This window comes from Magallana gigas, chromosome 4 (genome assembly GCF_963853765.1).
Source record: "Magallana gigas chromosome 4, xbMagGiga1.1, whole genome shotgun sequence".
NCBI lineage: Eukaryota > Metazoa > Mollusca > Bivalvia > Ostreida > Ostreidae > Magallana > Magallana gigas.
In genome coordinates this window covers 10,153,563-10,176,051 of record NC_088856.1, presented here as the reverse complement: position 1 = coordinate 10,176,051, position 22,489 = coordinate 10,153,563, and the positions used below count along the sequence as shown (strand labels likewise).

Sequence of the window (22,489 nt, the reverse complement as noted above, 5' to 3'; positions counted from 1 at the left end):
TTTTGTCAATAATCCATTTATTTTAATCATATCTAATGGTCATGGCCTATTTTAAAGCACTAGCTAAGTTTCGTAGATCAACCGTTGGCTTGGCATATATCACCTATATACTTTGTAACCAGAGGCATGTTCGGCATTGTGGATCGCCAAAATTTGTGTTGCGGGTAAAGGGGATTTTGGCGATCGAGCGCTCGCGAGCACACGCTCTGCTAAACACGCAACAGATGTACATTGTGTACTATTATTAGTATATGTCCCTTTTTAGAACATTCACTTAATGCATTTGAAAAAGACTATATATCAAATGCGTGTATTTGTAGATATATATATTCTGCATTATATTATCTCATATGTACAAAATGATCAAGAAATTGTCTAGAAAATTATATAAATCGTTCACATATGCACATGCATGTACAAAATGTCTTTTTTAAAATTATGCTGATTCATCTATAAAGGCACAAGTTCCACATATACACATATCTTAAAAAAAATGTTTTAAAAATATAATTGTTTTATGATATTCTCCTATCGGTCGTAATAACTTCGATCTCTTGACCTTGACCTCCGATGAGATGACCGATCATAGTTATCATAGTCTCGCACTCTCTCGCGATAGGGCGGGGGATCGCTGTAACGAGATCTCCTGCTGGAATGCCTATGCGATCTATCCTCGTCTGAAAAATCGATGTCGTCATAGCTATGGTCCATGTACCTCTCACGTGATCGGCTGTGTCGCCGTTCTCTCTCGCGATCATCGCGATATCTATGCCGCTCCCGGTGACTACCGCGATGACCACTTAATCGATCATCGTCACTGTGATACTCCCGCCTACTTCCGTGTCGGTGAGCCTCCTTCCTCCTTAATGACCCAGACTCCCCTCTATGGCTGCCCCGACTGCTGACGAGTCTAGCATCGTCACGTGTAGTACGGGGATCCCCCATGTCTCGTTTTCTGTGGGGGTGGTAATCGATGTCGTCTCCCCGATCATCGTGAGATCGATGTGAGGTCGTGTGATGACCTGTGTGGGACTTGACCTGGTAGTCTTGCCTGCTGCTGGCGTGGTTTGACTCGGCGTCGTCTATAGGCGGATCGTAGCGACTAGACAAAGTGGGACCTGGAACGACCACAATGCCATACATTACATAGATCTAAGATTCAGTCATTCATTTGAAATGTGTTGATGTTTATATATTCCAGTCAGAAAATATCTTACAAAATATCTTATAATTCATTGTAGGTTTACCATTAAATCATACCCTTTTCTATCAGTAAATACTATACCTGCTCATGTCCTTTTAACTCATATTTTTTTAAACATAAAAATCTGCAATATATTATTGAAATTCATATAATTTTTTATGTTTCTTTTTTTGGACTTTTTGGAAAGATACATATAATATGGATTGTCTTTTTATGTTATAAGTTCTACCTATATGCATTTTCATCTGTGCGCGCCGTCTGATCTGCCTTTCCGAATATTTCCTGCAGCAGACAATGATGATGATCAGTATGACGATGAAGGCTATGGCTCCAAGACAGATGCCGACTATTGGACCAACCATTGGGCAGCAGTAGCGATTCAGAGCGGGCCCGCAGCAACCAAAAGCACAGTACTTAAGGTTCCGGTATATATCCCCAGCGCTGTAGACTCCCCCGGAACTTGTATAACATTGTTCTGCATTCAATCCTAGAAGAATTCATGAAATACATGAAGTTAAAATTTCCTTTTATGTAATTACGATATCAATATCCATTGATTATTTTGAATCCTTTCGAGGCGCTTGCGAGATAGGATGACGTAACATGTACCGATTTGTAAACATACATGTAGACCTTTGTTTGGTCTCCAATGCAATTGAATGAATAGTTAGTGATCTTCATAAAAACAAAAGTGTGCACGTGTGTACATTATCTGACACCCATGCAGCCTGGTCTAATAAATCAATTTTCACTCAACCCAACTACCATTTGGGATATTCGATGACCCGTGATTGAGACACACACGCATGTCATTGATTTGGAAGTAACGGTATAATATATGTGCATTTTTAATTCTCAGTAGAATTTTTTTTCTTGGCCAACACACTAAACAGTTAAACTGCAAATACATGCAGGAAGTCATTTACGAAATTAATGCAGAACTTGCCAGTCACTTAGACGGGAAACTTTAGACAATACAACATCACAAGTAAGTACATGTATATTTAACTATTGACTTTATTTGCAAATCGTACATATATACTTGGTGTGCTATATAATGTTTTGCTAAATTTCTCTTCATACTTGTTATTGTGTGTCTAAGTACCAAATTCTCCGATATACACGTACATGTATTAAATAAAATTTTAGCTTGTTATTTGGTTTATTTTATCGTTTTTAGTACAAACTGCAGGTTTCAAATCGTAAAATATCGGATCACTTTCATCATGACCTTTTTCACACAGTTAAATCACTCAATAAATAATATTTCTATATCGTCTCGGCTATAGAAGAGCTCTATAGTATTTACATGCCAATGTGAACTCATATACACTAGCTAGTACCATTTCTTCAATAAGCGACACTATTTCCTCAATGTATAATATGCATACCGAATACAGAAGTCATCCATACTTATGACGCTAAAAGAATTTTGGAATATCTTAAAAGTTTTTAAAAATGATATTTATAAACATAATTTGTGGTATCAAAACAAAAATTAGCCATTCATTTCTTCCTCGTTCGTTTTATTACAAGTAATTAATGCACCTTTTCAATTTTAAAAAATGTTGCACATGTAAACAAATAAAACATGTCTTACCTGTGACAAAGTAGGCCACGATGATTAGTATTTCGTACATATTAAAGCTATAGGCTACTTATGCGGATTGTGTCACCCAACTATTAGTCTGTAAAAAGCAACAGAGAAAAATGTTCAGTTGCTTAAAATTTCCAAATTACCGGACGTTCACCGAACAACAGAGACGCTTACTAATGTATACATTCCGCCATTTTACGACAGGTAAAAATAATCAATAGAAAGGGACCTTGTCAAAAGTTGTCGCAAGAGTAGCCTTGGGATATATGCTACTGTAACGTACGGAACTCATTCATCAACTATTTTCGAAACAATAAAGTTAAAATAGAATTAGACAGATCTAATTTATTTACCATTTTACTATTATAACGAGCTGAACCTGACCCCCCAAAACCGTTCTTTCAGTTATCATATTTCGCGAATGGTTATCCATAGATTCCAGAGTCAATTCGGAAATAAAAAGTTGGTCCGGATTTGTGTGCATTTAGTCACTCCTTAGATGGAAAGGCAACTTTTTTACACTTGAACGTTTTTCTTGGATACATAATTTTTTTATCAATGTTGGATGCTGGGTTTTACGAATATGGAATGTAATTGAAAATGGTAAGTTTGAATTATATATATTCCCGGAATTTGCATGATTTTGCCCAATTTTGCCGCACGTAAGTTCTGTAACTTTATAATGGGGGATAAAATTTGAGAAATGTCTCCCGGACAGTTGTTGACACGCTCCATAGGAAGAGTAGGAAGGGGGGATGGGAGTCAACACTGGTCATCAGGGAGCATTTAATTTATATGCCGTGTGATAATGTTTACGGCATGTAAAGCCTACACTTATTTCTTCATTTTGTAAGGGTGTCTCTGATACTGGAAGACTTTAATATGAAGGCGTGAACCATGTTATAACTATAAGCCTACATATACACATCTGACGTACATGCACCGTGGTCACACTTCGATTTTCACATATAAACACCACTCATTCTAAAAAAGTAAAATACAGCTTCCCTCCACCCCCGAAGAAAAAAACCCAGAAAAAATATCATGTATAATTAAAAAGTTCTGAAGGGCAAAAATAATTTAGATGGGGATCCCCTTTAAAATGAATAAGAACATGTATTATTGTGTTGGATCCTCCTTGGATTGGCATTGCTACATGTATGTCTTGTAGATGTTGAGGTTAGATTTATCATCAGCACCAGATAGCTCAGTTGGTAGAGCTATACTGACAATAGAAAGAATAATCTTACCGTGACCAAGCTACGCTCAGGTCACAGTAAGAATTCGTCCCATATACTTGCAATGTAGCAGCCGCGAAGCGGATCAGCTTTGCATCGATTTAAAGTCTGTTAAAAATAATCTGCAGGGGAAAAACAGATTTTTATACATTACAAACCTTTTTGAACATGCATATGTAGTTTGGTCCACAAAATATCCATATAATGAGTCGTACCAAGGCATTTTGTTAAAAATACACATTTGAATATGCCTGCCATTTTATCGAAAATTGCATTCGAAAATTAACATGGTGACCATAAAAAGTGAATTTTCAAACGTGTTGTTAAAAGTGACAGGGATATCGTTGCAAAAATAGTTAATGTGGAAATATGGGATATTAAAAGAGCAACATTGTAGATATTTGAGACCAATCATATGAAAATTTAGGCGAAATACAGCGCGATATAATTTTTTTATTTGCTTCGAACTGACGTGCGACCAGTTCTTGCAGAGTACCCTTTCTCGCCATTGCATTGTAACATCATTTTTCGTATATAATTTTATGTGTTCATAAAATGACGTAACAATGCACTGGGGAGAAATGGTAGTAGGCGAGAACTGGTCAGTATACCATCTACCTCATAATACACAAGATACCGGTACATATCGCTGCCCTATTGGATTTATTTAAAACTGTCACATCAGGTGAAAGTTTTGCTTATAAACTCATTGGTAAAATTATTTTGGAATTCTCTCTGTCTTCCGGTAGACCCTTCAACACCTTAGCTTACAACTGATTTAACCAAAATGGCACATTGCACCTGTCATTTATAAAAATCACCCCTCAATCTGCATCTACTGCCTTAGCAATGTCTAAAGGGAGGACGGAAATTGTCACCTTATGTATGTAAATGAGATTTCCCTACACTGTGTGTTTGTGTTAATATTTCAGAATGTATGCATTAAAGCCTCGTAAAATTAATGTTTAAATTCTCATCCTAATTTTACAATAAATATTGGATGGGTGATTGCCTGGTTGGATTTTATTTTCTATTTTTTTTTATTTTAAAAAAGTTATTTATACATGTATTACTGTTCATGTTCTTGAAATAACTGTTAAAAACTGCTCTATTTTTTTAATATTTATTATATATTTGCATTCATTTAAATAACTTTCACGTGAGAAAATGTCGTTTACACAATATCTCCTCCTTAGTCAAGTTGGTAAAGGGGAGATTCTCCCACATAGTAGCTTTGAAAGGTTAACAGGTGCTTTCTGAAACTTTTATGATATCAGATGTTCTAGCTATCTAACTGTGTTACATATATGTATTTATTATTAGTACTTGTTTCACCTTGTGTCAGAAGAAAAGAGGTTTTGTGACCACCCCTGAATGAGTGAGTTCGTGAATCTGGCTACTAGCCTTAGAGGTTTTTTCTATTAGGTTAATCTCCGAATTTCTCATAGTATATACTATATCTGATTCAGTTGAAATTTCTTCAGTGTTAAGATTGTGAGTGGTTTTAAAATTTCATGAGTTTGTCTTCAAGAACCAGACTGTTGACACTAGTACCTGCTTTTGCTAGGTATAAAGATTTACAGTTTAGGTGCAACAGATGGGGGAGTTGATAATTTTAAGTGGTGAAAAATTAAAGTGTAACACATCATCTTACAGAAGAAGCTGTACACTGGTACTGTGATGAGTCCTGCACAAAATCATGTAAAGTACAGGAAATACTTAGGTGGTGTTTGCACAAATTTGTCATAGGAAAGGAAACACAAAACAAAGAATTTTTTTGTCACAACAGTTTGAACGGAAGTATTCACTTTACAAGTGAATGAATTAAATCATCTATTTTAGTAGAATGAAACATTAAATTCTTCCCCTGAAGTGCGACATCAGATTTGTCACCTTAAAGCCTTGGTCATCAAAAAGTTTAATTTGAAAAATATACTGATCAAACTGAAGGACCGTAGACCATTCCTATAATCGATTGAAATGTTTGCTTTACTTACAAACCATCATTAGTGCTATATTTGATAGATTCTGGATAAAAGAGGGATGCACAAATAAAAAGTCTAGAGAGAAAAAGAGAGGAGAGAGAGAAATATTGATTAACCCGGTACACAGAAAATGGTCAAGAGAGAAGGGAAAGGGAAAAAGCCAAGGCGTGGCTTGATAAAGCAGGAACCCAGTTGGTCAATAATCAATCTCTATAGTTTCTAAGCCATGGGACACTGTTACATTCACTTTGATTCTAGTTAACTGCTGATGGCCTATGTGATATGCACCATATATTTTGACATTTACAATGTGTTTGCTCTCCATAACTTTTTATCTCCTGCAGTGCAGCAATTGCTTGGTATTTGCATAAAAATAAAAAATGTGTTAGCAAAGTTATAAAGACAGTCATAAAGAAGATGTTCATTGTGCACAAGTCTTGGGTTCAGAAAGGACAATGGTTCAGAAAGGACAATATTTTCTGGGTTAATGACACAAGTTGACTAAGCCTTTTGTCACTGAATCTTAAATCTGACAAGCAGAGCAGTGGTGTGTTCTAATCAGCTGTATAGAGATGCTTAGGCAGTGATTGTGTAATTCACAAAGTAACAATTCTGTGTGACAAAAACTGAGTGTTACCTTGGTAACCCACTGATGACTTTCTGTAAATAAAGATTTCTGTCCACAGTTTTAAACAAGTTCTAAGCTGTTATGGAGATTTTCTGTGTCTATTTACGGTCAGTGTAAGTATACACCTTGGTGACTAAAACTGGAGACTTACCCACAACTATTTATACATATAAGTATACAGTGATCATGTGTGATGTGGAGATTATATGGTTACTTGAATTAGGATTTTAGATGGTGTTTGCCATATGGTAAGTATTTAAGTAAAAGTGGCACACTGAAGCAAAATTGTCTATCCACAAGTACTTAGAGTAGTGATAGTTAATTTTTAACACTGTCTAAAATGTGGAATGTCATTTTCACCATTAGTAATAAGTATTGGTAGTTAGTATTTAGAAGCATAACTCAAATGACTCAAATTACTGAGACAGAGATTTCTGACCACAAGTACTTTTAGTAGGCATTTACAAAATATAACTTCGTTGACTGTCTGAGATACACAGATTTCTATTCACAAGTACTTATAACACGGTGAGTATTTACAATTAGTGGTACACAGTGAGGACTTGGATGTTCTGGTTTCTGCTCTCGGGAGGATTACGCGTGAAGCAGGAAGAACTGCCTTGTTTTCCGGCGAGGAGAGGATGTCTTGTGTTAGGAGTGTGTTTACTTGAGATGGATAGTTTTTGGAGATGAGAAGAGACATTGTTTTAGATTTATGTATTCTATGTGAGATGGAAAACTTTATCTTGATGCTTGTGGTAGGGTGAGGGAGTGACTGACCCTCACTGCTTAATTCCTTAGGAGTATATTCTCTCTTTCCTTCAGGTATTCTAGCATGCAGAGTTTTGATAGTATAATGGTTCTTACTTGTACATTATCTATTTGTATTTGTTATTTACTGAAAAGAACATTGCATGCATATTTATAAACAGTAAACAAAAATGCCAAGTAAATTTATTTGACATGTCGGACTCCATTATATTTAGGAATAAGTTAAAGGAATATCAATGAAACCAATCTGTCAAAGAATTTGATCGGAGATAAATTTTGCATTCATGACAAAGAATTGACAGGAGTGTTTAGAAGACATGTATAGAAATTGAAAGCAAGACGCAATATTAATCCATAGAAGTTGTCAAGTTGATCGCCAGAATTTGTTGATAAGTAATTGGAGTGATTTTAGGATTCAAAAAGGCGAAATAAAAATGGAACATTGTAATGTGTTATGAATTGCTGTTTATCAACCTCAATACTGGACATCAATAATTTAAGATTTATGTAATGCCAACATTCGATCCCCTCTATTCATCTTTCATAGTAAACAGATAGTCATTCCAACCAGATTATATGGCATTGCGTGACAACTTCTGATTGTCTGATCTATTATTTAATCATTGGCAAATTCTCAAAACTTGTTAACCATACTTGTTTTTTATATATCAATGTATATATACATGTGATAATACAAACTGTTAGATACTTCATTTATAAACATTTGATATGTGTACTTTATTATTGGCCTTGTTGACGGGTGCCGCTTGTTGACCATTGTCCACATAATGGTACAGGTAATATATATACTAGTACCCTGTAATTGATCAAATCATTTTACCAGATCTTGACCATCAAATCCTTTTATTACTAGGGATAATTCCACTGTTCAAATGAATAGTTTCATTACTAGGGATAATTTCACTGTTCAAATGAATTGTTGTCGCACGTAGATATCATTTTCCAGTATTACGCAATGCAACACCTGTCTTGGTGAGGTCAAAGTTGACCTAACTCCTGCCCTCTCTCATTAACAGGTGCACAAGTTCGATGTGAGTGTATGATATATATGTTACAATTTATTCAACCATATTAATATGTTATACATGTAATTTTATGCCCATCTCTTTCCTCCTTATTTTGATCGAGTGCCTTATTCACTGTATCAGGGTTAGGATGTGTTATGCTGTTGTCCAGAGATAAACATGATATTTGTTTATATATAGCAACCTTGAATACAATTTCAGTTTAACTGAAATTATAATATATAAGGGAATTTGGTTGTTGTTAAAAATTTAGTGGGGTTTTTTTTATTGTGTTTTTTCACAACTGTTTATATGTATACATGTATGTATTCTGTATACATTTTAAATCCAAACTGTGTGTAGGCGGTTATTCACATGTTATCACACCATTAAGTTGATCACTTTGACAGATGTTCTCAGTATTTCACAATGTGTGAGACAGCAGGTTTCTTAAGAGACAGTTGGTTTATTAATCTAAACAAATTAAGGCATTCATTATCATGGCCTGGTTGTTGTAAAGAGTGTGATTCCAGTGTCTGCATCTTTGAGTGTCAAAGACCTTTGGAGAAGTATATCTACCTGTATTTTATATTTACTTGGTTGCAATACTGCAGGTGATGGTACCTGTATTTTTAGACTATTTAGTAGCTGTCTCAAGTGCATACTGTTATGGCTGTAAGATTGTCTGTGCTTTATATTAAGAAGTATGCCTATAACTGATATAGGTAATGCATGTAGGTTATTTTAAAAGTCGATCATATTTTTCTTGATTTCCTGGAGGCCTAATATTGAGTAACAATGAGGTTTGAAAAGCTGCTAATGTGTTTTATTTTAGATAAGAATGAAAGTCAGTTTATTGGAACACCTGGAGCATTTGTGAAACAATTTCATTATCTGTTTTATGTGATCTTAAGATATGAATGGGAACAGAATGATGTTATAAAAAGAAACATCTTGTCAAAATGAGATGCATGGAATGTTAATTTTAAAAAAAAATCTTTCCTTGGCCATTCAACAAATTCACCCAGAGTTCATTGTTTACTAAAGTATACTGTTGGCAGTATGAATGCATATTGAGATACATGTATAAACTTGATGATAAAAAGTGGATGTCGTCAAAAGCTATGAAAAATAGACTGATAAAAAGTGGATGTCATCAAAAGCTATGAAAAATAGACTACCGGTACATACATTATATTTTTAGTGTACATAATTTACTGTTATAGTGCACTGTACTTTTGATTAGTGTAGTGCTGTGTTATGTAGTGTAATGTACTAATGTACTGTATCGTAGTGCACCATAATGTAGTGCACTGTTCTATACTATGATGTGTTCTGCACTATACTGTAGTGGACTGGTCTGTACTATACTGTAGTGGACTGGTCTGTACTATACTGTAATGGACTGGTCTGTACTATACTGTAGTGCACTGGTCTGTACTATACTGTAGTGCACTGGTCTGTACTATACTGTAGTGCACTGGTCTGTACTATACTGTAGTGGACTGGTCTGTACTATACTGTAGTGCACTGGTCTGTACTATGCTGTAGTACACTGGTCTGTACTATGCTGTATTACACTGGTCTGTACAATACTGTAGTGCACTGGTCTGTACTATACTGTAGTGCACTGGTCTGTACTATACTGTAGTGGACTGGTCTGTACTACAGTGATTGGGAAGGACCTGCGCCACGCGCCATAGTCGCATTTAAGAGAAAAATGGCGCATTAGATCAATTACTCTACGCGCCGAAGTGCGCATTCAAATTTCTCATCGGTTATAAAAGTTTTAGCGATGTCCGCTGGAAATTTACTCTGTACGACTTAGCTAATCGTCTTTTAATACATTTGTTTTAAAACATCAAATTTCATTGGTCGTGTTTGGTAAAACAGAAATAAACAACCAATAAAAACGTTTCCACTCTTTTATGCGTGGTAGATTATTCCAGAATTTCCTCCGAAAGAGAACTTGAAGTCGCCCAGTATTCTGAGTTCTCAATTATGTAAACTAACCCCAAATGCAGTAAAATGATGATAATCTAATTGAAAAGACGTTTTCACAGCCTCAATTAATCCCTGTTGTGATTATTAAAACTCACGACTGTCTTACCATGCTTATCGTTACTGTAGGGGTTATAAATACGGGTGATGCAACCACACTGCATTGAAAATTACAACCGATGTTTATTTATTTAAGTGTCGATACTACAATTAGTTGTAACTTGTAATTATTTAATAACTCGCAAAATTAATGTTTAAATAATAAGAAAAACCATTCCCTACAGTTATCTTCAAAGTTTGAAAGATTCTCTACATAACGGTAATAATTGGGTCAAAGGGTTTGACTAATACCTCCAAAAAACACAGAAGTACAGAGACTGACCATAACAAAAATTGCATCAGTGAAATGTATAAACACATCAAATAAATGAAATTTAACCAGTTCGTTAAGTTTTTAAATTTTATAGAAGTTGTTTGCTCTAGGTTGGTCCTTGATAATTTCAATTTTACAAAATGGCCCCAATGAATAAATAGATGGCCCTTTCATTATGAAAATGGCCCATTAAAATCAATAACTGTGGGGCCATAGTCCCATTGACATTTTTTGCCTTCCCAATCACTGGTACTATACTGTAGTGCACTGGTCTGTACTATACTGTAGTGCACTTGTCTGTACTATATTGTAGTGCACTGGTCTGTACTATACTGTAGTGCGCTGGTCTGTACTATACTGTAGTGCACTGGTCTGTACTATAATGTAGTGCACTGGTCTGTACTATACTGTAGTGCACTGGTCTGTACTATACTGTAGTAAACTGGTCTGTACTATACTGTAGTACACTGGTCTGTACTATACTGTAGTGGACTGGTCTGTACTATAATGTGTTCTGCACTGGTCTGTACTATACTGTAGTACACTGGTCTGTACTATACTGTAGTACACTGGTCTGTACTATACTGTAGTACACTGGTCTGTACTATACTGTAGTGCTGGTCTGTACTATACTGTAGTACACTGGTCTGTACTATACTGTAGTGGACTGGTCTGTACTATAATGTAGTACACTGGTCTGTACTATACTGTAGTACACTGGTCTGTACTATACTGTAGTACACTGGTCTGTACTATACTGTTGTACACTGGTCTGTACTATACTGTAGTACACTGGTCTGTACTATACTGTAGTACACTGGTTTATACTATACTGTAGTACACTGGTCTGTACTATAATGTGTTCTGCACTGGTCTGTACTATACTGTAGTGGACTGGTCTGTACTATAATGTAGTGCACTGGTCTGTACTATAATGTAGTGCACCGGTCTGTACATTTCTAAATTGTGCATGATACTATTGTTTACTGTACAGTAGTGTTAGGTTTTGAGTTAGACAATTTCTATGGTACTTGTCTTAATGTGTTAGTCAATTGATGTACATCTAATCTATTGTTTTTGTAGACCCCCCTGCTGTAATGTGATGCTGTGAACACTCCAGCGGTATGGGGTCAGCCCCATCAGAGAGACACCAGTTCTATCTTCTCCATGACCTTCTTCAGACTCGACACACTTTGTTGGGAAATACTCACACTGTCCACATCTTCCGTGGACCGGGCGGCAAACTCGGAATCAAACTCTCAGTACTGGTGAGTTCTACACCAATTTTCAGTAGTACTGTAAATGTACTGATCTTGGAAAATAATCAGACCTATAAATGAACAATATACCCAAACTTTCCTTAGAAAAAGCGAGTAAGATAAGGGAATAAATATCAGTGGAGAGAGAGAAAGAGAGAGAGAGAGAGAGAGAGATGAACAGTAGATGTATTGCTCAACACTTAACACTCCCTTTGCTTTTTAAAAATGGAGTTGGACAAATATTTATGTTAATGACATCAAGCATGTGTTAAGTGTTTGACGTATAATATTTAATGCGAACAAAACTTGACCCAAACATTGCAAAAACAATATTTAACCCGTCATAGTATATGTTTAAGCTAAGCATGCTAAGGGCAGAGATTTTACTGTGGTCACTTATATCAATAGGAGTTTGTATTGATTTGAAATGAAATAAAATCACCAAAAAAGAAAAGAAATGAGAACAAATAATAAGATTTCAGGAATAAATATATTTATGCTAAGAGCCTCCATAGAAAGCATTTTCCCCCAGGGGATTAACATATTGCATGTATAGTGTAATTATCATAAATCACACTGATATTTTAAGATACTGAATGCTTTTGATCTGAAACCTAGCTACACCTAATTTTTGACATCACGTTTATGCCACACTTTATCAAGGTAACACTGGAATTTGATAATAAAAATTAACAGACTGTATGTGGTTTATACTTTAACAAACATGGCAGTGACTGGCAAGCAGTGCTAACAAGGCATTGTTATGAGCTGTATTAAGATTATCAGCAGTTTTATGGAAAGGGAGTAAATATTTAATTTTTGGAGCCTGTACATGGGGATATTGGAGATAAGAAGTGGCCAGATGCTATGGGGAAGTGTGCATGCAGACTCTGACTGTGCATTGAGTACAAGGGCTCTTGGGACAAAAGTGGTTGCACAGAGACTGCTGCAGTGATTCCAGCTGTGATCAAACAATAGCAGCTGGGGTATAGGGAGAAATAAAAATTATAATGTAAAGAAGGATCTTAAATATTAACAATTGACATGTATAAGCATACTGAGCCAATTTACATGTAATTAATAGATTACAAAATGGTAAGACAAAACGTACATTTTTGTGGGCTTACTTCTCTTCTCTCACATTCAAAGCAATTACATTCCTATTTATACTTAAGAAGGACAAAACATTTCAAAACATATAATGAAAATCCAGGTATACGCCAATCTTTGCTGGTCAAGTGTATGAATTGTATGATTTATATCCCTCATCTACGAATCTGCCAATTGGTGAGCAAAGACAAGCATAGGCCCAAAGATTGTTTTTACGGTAATTAATAATGGGATTGAATTTTAGTTTCTTTGTTTTTATTTTCATTCTAAGAATACAGAGCAATCTGACTGATTTTACAATGTGCAAAAAAGTAAAAAAAATTTAGATGATCCATGTTTTTTTATATCACTCTATAATACATGCTAATTTTCATGTGATTAAAATCCTGCACAAATAACATTTATTTCAGAGTTTTGGTGATTCAGAGACATTTTGCATTGTGACCAAAGTAAAACCAGAGTGCCAGCTTTTGAACCGGTCTCATCTTAAGCCATTAGAGTGTGTGATAAGCATTAATGGGAATGATGTAGGTGGGCTGAGCGAGGAGCTAGTGTTTGGACTCATTGACTCCATCCAGGACCCTGTTGTGACTCTGGTAGCTTGTGATGTCCTAAAACACTCCACAGAGCAACCCTGGTCAACTTCACCCGGTTGTGAGACGTACAAGAGATCTCGATCCCAACTCTCCAACTCAAGCGACTTGTCAAGCTCCAGCTCAATGGAAGTCAGAAAGAAGCTGAGCGGAATGAAGAGAATGATCAAGTCAAATAGCGTGGAAAACGATGAGAAAGAATCGAGCGAGCATGACTCGCTGCTCGCTGGAGAACAGAGATACAACTCTCAAGTCGATCAGCATTTTAATGCGGCCAGTTGTTATGAGGACAAAATATGTTCTTTGCCGATCATGACTGAGCGTTGTCATGTCGAGGATGAGCAGTATCATTCTCTTCCTGCAACAGGGGTGTGTAAGGAATGCAGGAACAATAATTGTAATGGACAGAATCATGTGATGGCTGTCGGCAAAGGCAGCAACTCCTGGGCCAAGTCTGTTGCATTTATTGGGAGTTATGAGGACTTGTTCAAGTATCCTCACAGAGTCAAATGGGATTGCTTTCCAAAGGCTGTGGTGTTACAGACCTCCTCCCAAGGAAAATTTGGTTTCTCCTACAAGGTCAAAGAATTCAAAAATGTAAGTGCAGGAGTCTAAACATCATAGCAAAACATACTGCAGACTGACGAAATTAAAAAAAAACTTTTAATTTATTTCTAAATTTGATTATGTAATTATAACTGTATTTCATTAAGCTAACAAGAAATTGATACAATTATGGTATGTTCAAATTTTGTTGTTTTAGAACACAGATGATTGGTACACATTGGTTACCATGGTAACACAGGATGGTCCAGCAGACGGCAAGCTGATGGTTGGGGATTGGATACGCTCCATCGATGGCCAGGCTCTGGTGAACCCGAATGAGGTAGGGAGCTCTGAGAAATATAGTTTGTTGAATGTAGTATGACATGTTGTTTGTGGAATACAATGGAAATTGTATGGAATCATACATTATATATTTAGAAATGATAATATTTGCATAAACAAAATAAAATTGGGATGAAAGATTGATGAAATTTATGATTGGTTAAAAAAATGCCTTTCTTACTCTGCAGGCTCTTTTATTGGAGAAAAAATTGGAAAACCTGAAGGAAGTAAGGGTTGTATTCCAGCGCCCGGAGGGAATGTTACCACGACACAAGTCATTCCAATCGGGACCTCGTCAGGATGTGGTGGAGTCTAACCCCCCTCACCCCTCCATCAGCTCCCCCACTGTAATCACCGACATCACGGGGCACCCAGTCAAACCCAACGTCCCCCTCCCTGGCAGTTGTTCCCCCATCACATCTAAAATAGGGGGTCGCTCTGATGGCTACATACGACAGACTAGTGCTATGTCACAGTCTTCAGTGACCTCCAAACTCAGCACAGGGAGCTGTGAACCACGCCATGTCAAACCCAAACCCAGCTCTTCCTCCCTGCTGGACCCCAGTAGTTTGTTCACTGTCCAGTCCTTGCGGCCAGTCTCACCAGGCGCAAAGGTGGAACAGGTGCAGATTTTTGTACCTGGTTTACACTCCTCAGATAATGCTTCAGGAGGGTTAGAAGACTTTCAGATGAAGGTGAAGTTTCCCAAAGTGAGAATCTTTATTTGTGGGACAAATGCAAAGCATCTCTCACAATTGCTTTTGCCTGATTTCTTATTGCCAGTGGACAATTCTCTTAGACTCTTTGACAGAGTTTGTGCTACCATGGCAATGGAGAGGTCAGGAGAGGTGAACTTTGAGTCTTGGTCCCAATATGACCGACTCTTACAGAATGATGAGAAAGCCAGGCATGCTAGTAATGATTCACTCAGTCGCTGTGATATTAATACCACAGACCAGTCCTTTAGCTGTGGGGCTATTAACACCGAAATCTTCATTGTGTATGATGAGAAATTCTTTCTACAGTGTTGTCAGTATTTGTTTACTAGAACCAGTGTATTTCTATTAACTTTTGATGGGGATAAAATGTTGAAATCTCCACCAAGTGAAATTCACCGCTTACAAAACACAATTCACACCATTCGTGGAGCTGTGGGCTACGAGTGTCCTATTCAAACCTATGGACTTCTGGGAACAGACTCTTCAGACTCGGGCTCCACAGCCACCATTGATGAAGTACGCACCTTATTCTATACCTCACACGGCTATCAGATAGTGAAATATAATGTTCCAAGACATCCACATTTATTCCACATGGCAGATGGAGAGAGACCAAATATGGATGCACAGACTAGTGTGTGGAAATGCATCAGTGAGATTCAGGAGAAACAGCACATTTTACTCATCTCCATGGCAATGATCCACCAATTGGAGCAAAGGCGACACAATGAGGTGTTTTGCATTGATGAGGACGATTTTACAGCAACATTTCAGGAAACAGTTCCAGGGGTGGATCTTGGTATTCGGCAGGTGGTTTGGACTGAACTGCTTGAATTTGGAGAAATTCTTTCATCCAGTGAGTTTTTTTTTTCTTTTTGAATAAGAAAGTTCATGCGAGGAAAAATTTCTTTATAGAAATTCCAATGTTTTTTTCTTTTATTTTCAGAGGCTGCAGTGCTTCCTGTTCCAAGCATCAGTCAGTTGGACAAGATTCTCTTCATCCGCCCCGATGTGTTACTGGACAGAATCCACCAATTACAGACAATCTCTCCTCGAATCATCCAATCAAATGAGGGCATTAAACAAATCTGGTTAAAACTCATAGCAACCGGATTCATCTCACAATCAGAGTGGTCAGAGTTCTGTCCCCAGACTGATTCCTTCTCCATGTCAAACATTAAGCTACAGATTAGTCCGGAGAAGATCCAGCTCCTGCTGCAGGCATTTGGAATGACCTTCCGACAGGAAGCAATCGACGGCAGCCATTACTTTATTCCTTGTTTCATACCCGAGCCAGGGTACTCAGAATCCACAGACACCATGTCTGAGAGTCTGTACTTTCAGCTGAGGGGAAACCCACCGCACATATCTAGCATGCTCTACTTTCATCTTGTGTTTCGACTGAACAATGCCAGTGATTCGCGATCTCTAGCTGTGACCAATAGCAGCAGCTGTGTTATCCACCATGCTGGACATGAGATCACGCTCATCCATGAGAAACTCAGAGACCGAATACAAATTCAGCTCCACAGGTATTTTCAGAGTTCCCATAATTCAATACTGCCTATTTATTGCTTCAACCCCTTTTTAACCTGCAGGGATTAGAATCTCTGTCTTTGATCTCTGTTTAAGGAGTATGGTTTTTATTGGTATGGTTGAAATCATTGTACATGTTTTGACTTTAAAAACAATGAGAACCAAGCAAATCAAAAATGATGTGCTGATCAAAATGTTTTTCTCTCACGTAAAGTATATGAATTACAATTCTAGATCTGCACAGTTGAGAGTTAGAATGTTTAAGTGTACCTGTTCTTTGTTGCTATACAATGCACATTTTTAAGGTTTTTTTTTTTTTACATTAGAAACCTTCCCTGAAGTACAACTGTTCATGGTTGCTAACCACACACACGATTTGTGATAAAGGTTGAGCATACCGTTAGTGAAGTTAAAGCTTAATGACAAAAAAAACTCGCCTCCACTTTTTACACTCTATGGTTTCTAGATAAAGATATCAGATTAAATGCCCCTACATGAATATCAAATCTCATTTTTGAGATGAGAAATATGCTAGACTATCATGTTACCAGAATACCTTTTCATTATTTTCTTCTTATTTGACAATAATTAGTGGTAATTAGGCTTGCAAAATGAAAACACAGTATCTAGGAGTCAAGATCTTTGCTAGGAAGAGATATTAAGAATTTAAGATACATGTTGTTATTTAAGGAGACTCCTGCAGTCCCTGCTAAATTCTCTTCTCTGTAGGCGACTTAATGAAGCCATATTAAAGTTTGTTGTAAACTACCCAATAATCAATAGAGAGTCTGTAATATTCCTTTCTGTAGAGAGGAGGAAAATGGAAAGGATTGGGGGCCACTTTTAATAAAGCAGTTTTTTGTTGGAGTAGATAATCTACATACAAATACCAATATGACTTCCAAGTGCATTAATGACTTGATCAGTACCTAATGAACTCGGATGCTGGTTTCTGTGGTTACAAACAGGAAGTTGTGTTTTATCAGTTGCAGGATGTGTTTAGATGATATTACTAAGATTGAATAAACATTTGTTTTTAATTTTATTAGTATTTTTTTCTTACAGATTAGAAAAGAATGTCAGGCTGCACACAGTTTTGGACTGGCTTACTGATGTCTGTAAATCGAGTTTGGGGTCAGAGGTTAAATATGTATTGGGTCCAGCCTGTCCATTACAAGAGAAGTGTAGTTATGCCCAGCACACACGGAAGAAATCAGGGGAACTCCATGTCATTGACTTGGCAGAGGGCCTACCCATCTCATGTGGCAACATTAAAGTAGACAATCAGGTCAAGGTCTGGCTCAAGGTCAGTAGTAAATGGGTCAAGGAGTCATAAGAACATGTAAAATTAAAGGACCAAATAGGTACATCTTTATATAAACAGTAAGAGCTTCTTTTGCATTTCTAAATAAGTGTAATCGTTTACTCAAAATTAGAAATCACCAGCATGAGTTGCTGCTTCATATGCTTATCATTAATGTCAAGTCTTATCTAATCAAGAATACAAAACATAAAATGATATTCTAACTGTAAACCAACTTTAATTAGCAAACACTAAATTTCACAATTAACTGGATACAAACTGGTTTGCAACAAATTTTAATCCAGACCCATATTGTTATAACAACCATTCGAAAAGGACTGGTCGCAGTGAGAAATTTCATTATAATGGACCTTGTAAAAATTTCTCACACATGAAATAAAAGCTTAATATTTAAAGTACTGTATACATGCAAGGTTATTTTCACCTCATGAAATTTTCACCTTCTACAATTGCAGCCAGTTTTGCCCCGTCTTGAATTCGCCCAGACACAGTTTTGTTTAAAGAGAAATAATTTGAAACTTTGTGATTCACCCAGTCTTAAATTTGCCCTATTATGACGTGGGCGAAAGGGGCAAAACTAAAATAGGGTTGAATATTTCTCTGTATACATTAATAGGTATGCATTAAGTTTAAGGCACTTCTCATTTAAATCTTTTATAGATATAACCATTTAATAAAGAATCAACTGAGCCTGGGATACCTGCCTTTTTATTTAGTTTTTTCTTGGCTTAAAATAACCATAATCTGATTGTGCAGTTTAAATAGTACTAGATGATCTAGATCTGATAAATGATCAATAGAGAATGTGAACAGGTTTGTTAAAAATACAACCGATAATAATAATATTATGCAAAATAAACAAATTTTACTCAATTTTACTCATATAAGACACTCTCAACCTAGATCATTTGTGTAAGTTTTGATGTGCATGCAGATTATGACATATTTGATTGCATGTTAAACTTGTTAACACTAACATTTTGGTTAATTTTGCAGCCATCAAAGAAGCAACAGTCTAGTCGCCATGAACCGCTGACCCACCAAGACACAGAGACTGGGTCCAATGAGAGCTTCAAGTCATTTGACACACCCACCAGCCCCGCCCCCATGTACATCAAGTCCCTCCCATACAATGTATTCAGGGACGTGTACGAAAACCTCCAGATCAACGTGTCTGGTGACTGGAAGTGTCTCGCAGGTAAGATGTTCAGGTGACCCAGTAACAAGAGCTGATTTCTTTACCTTCAATAACAATCATTTTTAATTATACATGTAATTCATTAATTTTACTTCATTCTACATGTAGTTTGAATGAAAAATAATTTCATTGTTCATGTTGGTGCAATTTTTGTAACAGTAAAGTTATAAAAGTAGAGAATATTTGTACAAAAATACAAAAAAAATGCATCTTATACCTCTTGTACATTTACATGTATTTCTTTATTATGAAAAAAAAAGGCGGAGATGCAAATATTAAGTGATGTGAAGCAGTTTTTCATTGGGAATAAAAATTTGTTGCAAAGTTGATTTACAGTAAGTGATAACAATTCTCATTTTGTTATTTGTATATTTACAGGCTTGATTGGCTTCACTCTGGATCAGATCTTGGTGTACGAATCAAAACTAGAACCGGCTAAACTCCTCTTGGTGGACCTGGACCAGACGCACAGAATGACCGTCAAACAGCTGGTCGAGTACCTGGCCAAACCGGAAATGCAGCGACACGACATCATTGAAAAACTCTCCAAGTTCCTGAATGGAGTATGACGGAGTGAACAAGACACTGGGTTCAAAATTGACTGAAGTTTTCAAAACAATAGGCAGTTCCAGTGTGATGGTTATATGGGGAACAGTGACTTAAATTAAGCTAGGGCAGCAAAAGAGTTACATGTATCATTTATTTTCTTTATACATGTATATGATAAAATTTAAAGCAAGGATTTGCTATGATTGCCTGTGATCAGAGTTTCAGTGAGAAAACTGCTTGTGTCTAACATATACAGCTACCAGTGTGATTTCATTCTGAAGTTTTCTCAACTAGCTGTATTGAACAGTACATAATGACCCATTTCTCTTTTCCTGGTTTCTTTAAGCAAATGTATGACTAATTCATTTAATTATTAGAAGTATCAATATTTCTATGTAAACCATGCCCCCTATGGTCTTCTAGATATCATAATTTAAAATTTTAGAACTCGACAACCTCTTTGACACACATATTATTACATGTATCAAGTTTTGTTACTGCGCTTTATTAAGTAAGTTTTTTTTTTTACACAAAATGTGCATGCAACAATTGATATTATTATTGCAGGTATATTGGAGTTTTTTCTGTGCATTTACGCAACAATTTTGGACCCTTTACTTAAAAGACATGTTAATTTATTAGCTAGCATTGTTTTTGTCCACAGACTTGTGAGATTTGAGTGCTACATGTAGTTACTAGGCCCACTAATGAGGTCTCTTACTTCATTATGTTGATTCTGTAGCGTAGCTGTAAATTTGCCAGATACATACATGTACATTATTCCTAAAATAATTTCATGATATTTTTGCTTTTTGTTGTTGCTCAACACATGTATCTAGAGTAATGTGATGACTTTTTGGGATTGGTCTGGTAAGGAATATACCTATGGCTGTCCTGTATCTAGATTCCTACTTTGACATTCCAGATTTTTGTTTTTCAAAAGTAATTACTCATTCCAAACAAAAACATTTTAGCTGCTAACACATTCCAAGTCAGACCCATTCCTACATGCATGCAAATAATGTTTATTTTTTGTACTCGTTACTATTCTAAAATTTCATCGTCACGTTTTTTAAAAAAAATTTATGAGTATTGTTACATAATGATATTGAACGTCTAGCTTGTAAATTCACAGCTGTATACAGATACCCCATTGATTGATCAGTGTTAAACTATTCTGCTTTAGCAACACAGCAGTCCTAAGTCACAGTTTCCATGTACCGATCTCTATTTATAGTGAAATGGTATATGTTTTAATACTTATTTTGTTGCTTTATTTTCACTTCAAAATACTGTTTTCAGCTCAGGAAACAAGTTCATTTTTTACAAATGGTATATTATCAACTGATATTACTTTGCTTATCACGGACAATCAGCATTGAGGAAGAAAATTGTGAGCAATTTTGAAAACTTTGTCAGACATGAATTACATGTATTATAAAAATAATCCTATGTATCAGTTAATACAATGATAATACATTTTACGCTTTAAATTACCTGACTTATGTGAGAAATTTATGAAAGATGGAAAATATACTGTGCATTACATGTTTGTACATTGTGATCACTTAACATAAATGATTTCAACATGCAGACTCCTCAAGTTCCCAAGCTTGGTGTTTGTTTATTTGTTGATTTTGTCCTTCACTTTACTTATAAACAAAAACAACAACACCTATCTATCTGCACCGGCAATCTTCTTCCTTTTGGCAACAAGTGCTTGTTTTGCTCAGTGTTCAAGTGCTACTCTCCTATCTCATGATTTATTTACGTTTACAAGTCGCCTCTTTAGAAACAAGAACTAAAACTGTTGTAGACGCACATACATGTATCTTCAAATTTCAGAGTGCATTTGTTGCAGATGAATATGAACTTAGATCAGTAATTACACTACATGAGCATTGTGATTGTACATTATATATGCACTGTATGTAGAAACATGATATAGCCACTGATGTGTACTACTCACAATTTAGTATAAGCATAAGGGTAGGAACTATTTGTAAATTCTATAGGATTGAATTCATGTAAAGTGAAATTGTTATGTATGTACATTAAATATGACAGAATAACTTGTTCTGATTAATATTGATCAAATATCTTGTAAAGAATTTTTGGATTAATTTATATATACATGTACCGGTAATGTGTTAGATTTAAACCTGTATCTGTGAAAATCAGATTAATTTTGATTAATTTTCTATTTGATTTTTTTCAGTATTATTTTTTTGAGGATGTAATATTTAAATATTAATTAAAATCCAAACAAAAATTTTTCGTGTTTGTTCTGGAATGAGGATGGCCTAAACAGATACTGTTTTAAATATTTATGCATTATTTAATTGATCAACTACATTAAAACACGCTTATAACAAAGTCCTAGGGATGGGCAATTTTTACTTCTTATAAGGGTATTTTGTTATATCCATCAAGTTTATAACATGTAACAAAGTCATGGGGAATGAAAATGACTTTGCTGTAAGCGTCAATT

General features: G+C 35.9%; 2 protein-coding genes across 6 annotated transcripts; one reads left to right on the top strand and one right to left on the bottom strand.

Annotated features, from left to right (window-relative positions):
- Nucleotides 1–484: 484 nt before the first annotated feature.
- On the bottom strand, nucleotides 485–3,021 carry LOC105339756 (serine/threonine-protein kinase fray2). Its single transcript, XM_011445466.4, has 3 exons — nucleotides 2,805–3,021; nucleotides 1,434–1,691; nucleotides 485–1,118 (listed from the first exon to the last, which is right to left on the bottom strand). The coding sequence occupies exons 1-3, from the start codon at nucleotides 2,842–2,844 to the stop codon at nucleotides 529–531; spliced, it is 888 nt and encodes a 295-aa protein (XP_011443768.2). The 5' UTR covers nucleotides 2,845–3,021; the 3' UTR covers nucleotides 485–528.
- Nucleotides 2,050–22,374, top strand: LOC105339757 (uncharacterized). 5 transcript variants are annotated; one of them, XM_011445469.4, is made up of 9 exons: nucleotides 2,050–2,192; nucleotides 11,906–12,090; nucleotides 13,602–14,381; nucleotides 14,548–14,670; nucleotides 14,861–16,247; nucleotides 16,338–16,923; nucleotides 17,993–18,233; nucleotides 19,248–19,449; nucleotides 19,828–22,374. In XM_011445469.4, the coding sequence occupies exons 2-9, from the start codon at nucleotides 11,947–11,949 to the stop codon at nucleotides 20,016–20,018; spliced, it is 3,654 nt and encodes a 1,217-aa protein (XP_011443771.3). In that variant the 5' UTR covers nucleotides 2,050–2,192; nucleotides 11,906–11,946; the 3' UTR covers nucleotides 20,019–22,374. The 5 variants fall into 5 exon arrangements, with proteins under 5 accessions (XP_011443771.3, XP_011443770.3, XP_011443773.3 ...); XM_011445468.4 differs by lacking the exon at nucleotides 2,050–2,192 and adding an exon at nucleotides 3,246–3,404; XM_011445471.4 differs by lacking the exon at nucleotides 2,050–2,192 and adding an exon at nucleotides 6,582–6,765.
- The last annotated feature ends 115 nt before the right edge of the window (nucleotides 22,375–22,489 follow it).

Bases quoted from the DNA above. Each gene is read 5' to 3' on its own strand.
- LOC105339756 (XM_011445466.4), bottom strand. From the start codon at position 2,844: ATGTACGAAATACTAATCATCGTGGCCTACTTTGTCACAG. The intron at 1,692-2,804 runs GTAAGACATGTT...GAATTCTTCTAG, and splicing joins CGTGGCCTACTTTGTCACAG to GATTGAATGCAGAACAATGT. The intron at 1,119-1,433 runs GTAGAACTTATA...TGGTCGTTCCAG, and splicing joins ACAGATGAAAATGCATATAG to GTCCCACTTTGTCTAGTCGC.
- LOC105339757 (XM_011445469.4), top strand. From the start codon at position 11,947: ATGGGGTCAGCCCCATCAGAGAGACACCAGTTCTATCTTCTCCATGAC. The intron at 14,671-14,860 runs GTAGGGAGCTCT...CTTACTCTGCAG, and splicing joins CTCTGGTGAACCCGAATGAG to GCTCTTTTATTGGAGAAAAA. The intron at 16,248-16,337 runs GTGAGTTTTTTT...TTTTATTTTCAG, and splicing joins TGGAGAAATTCTTTCATCCA to AGGCTGCAGTGCTTCCTGTT.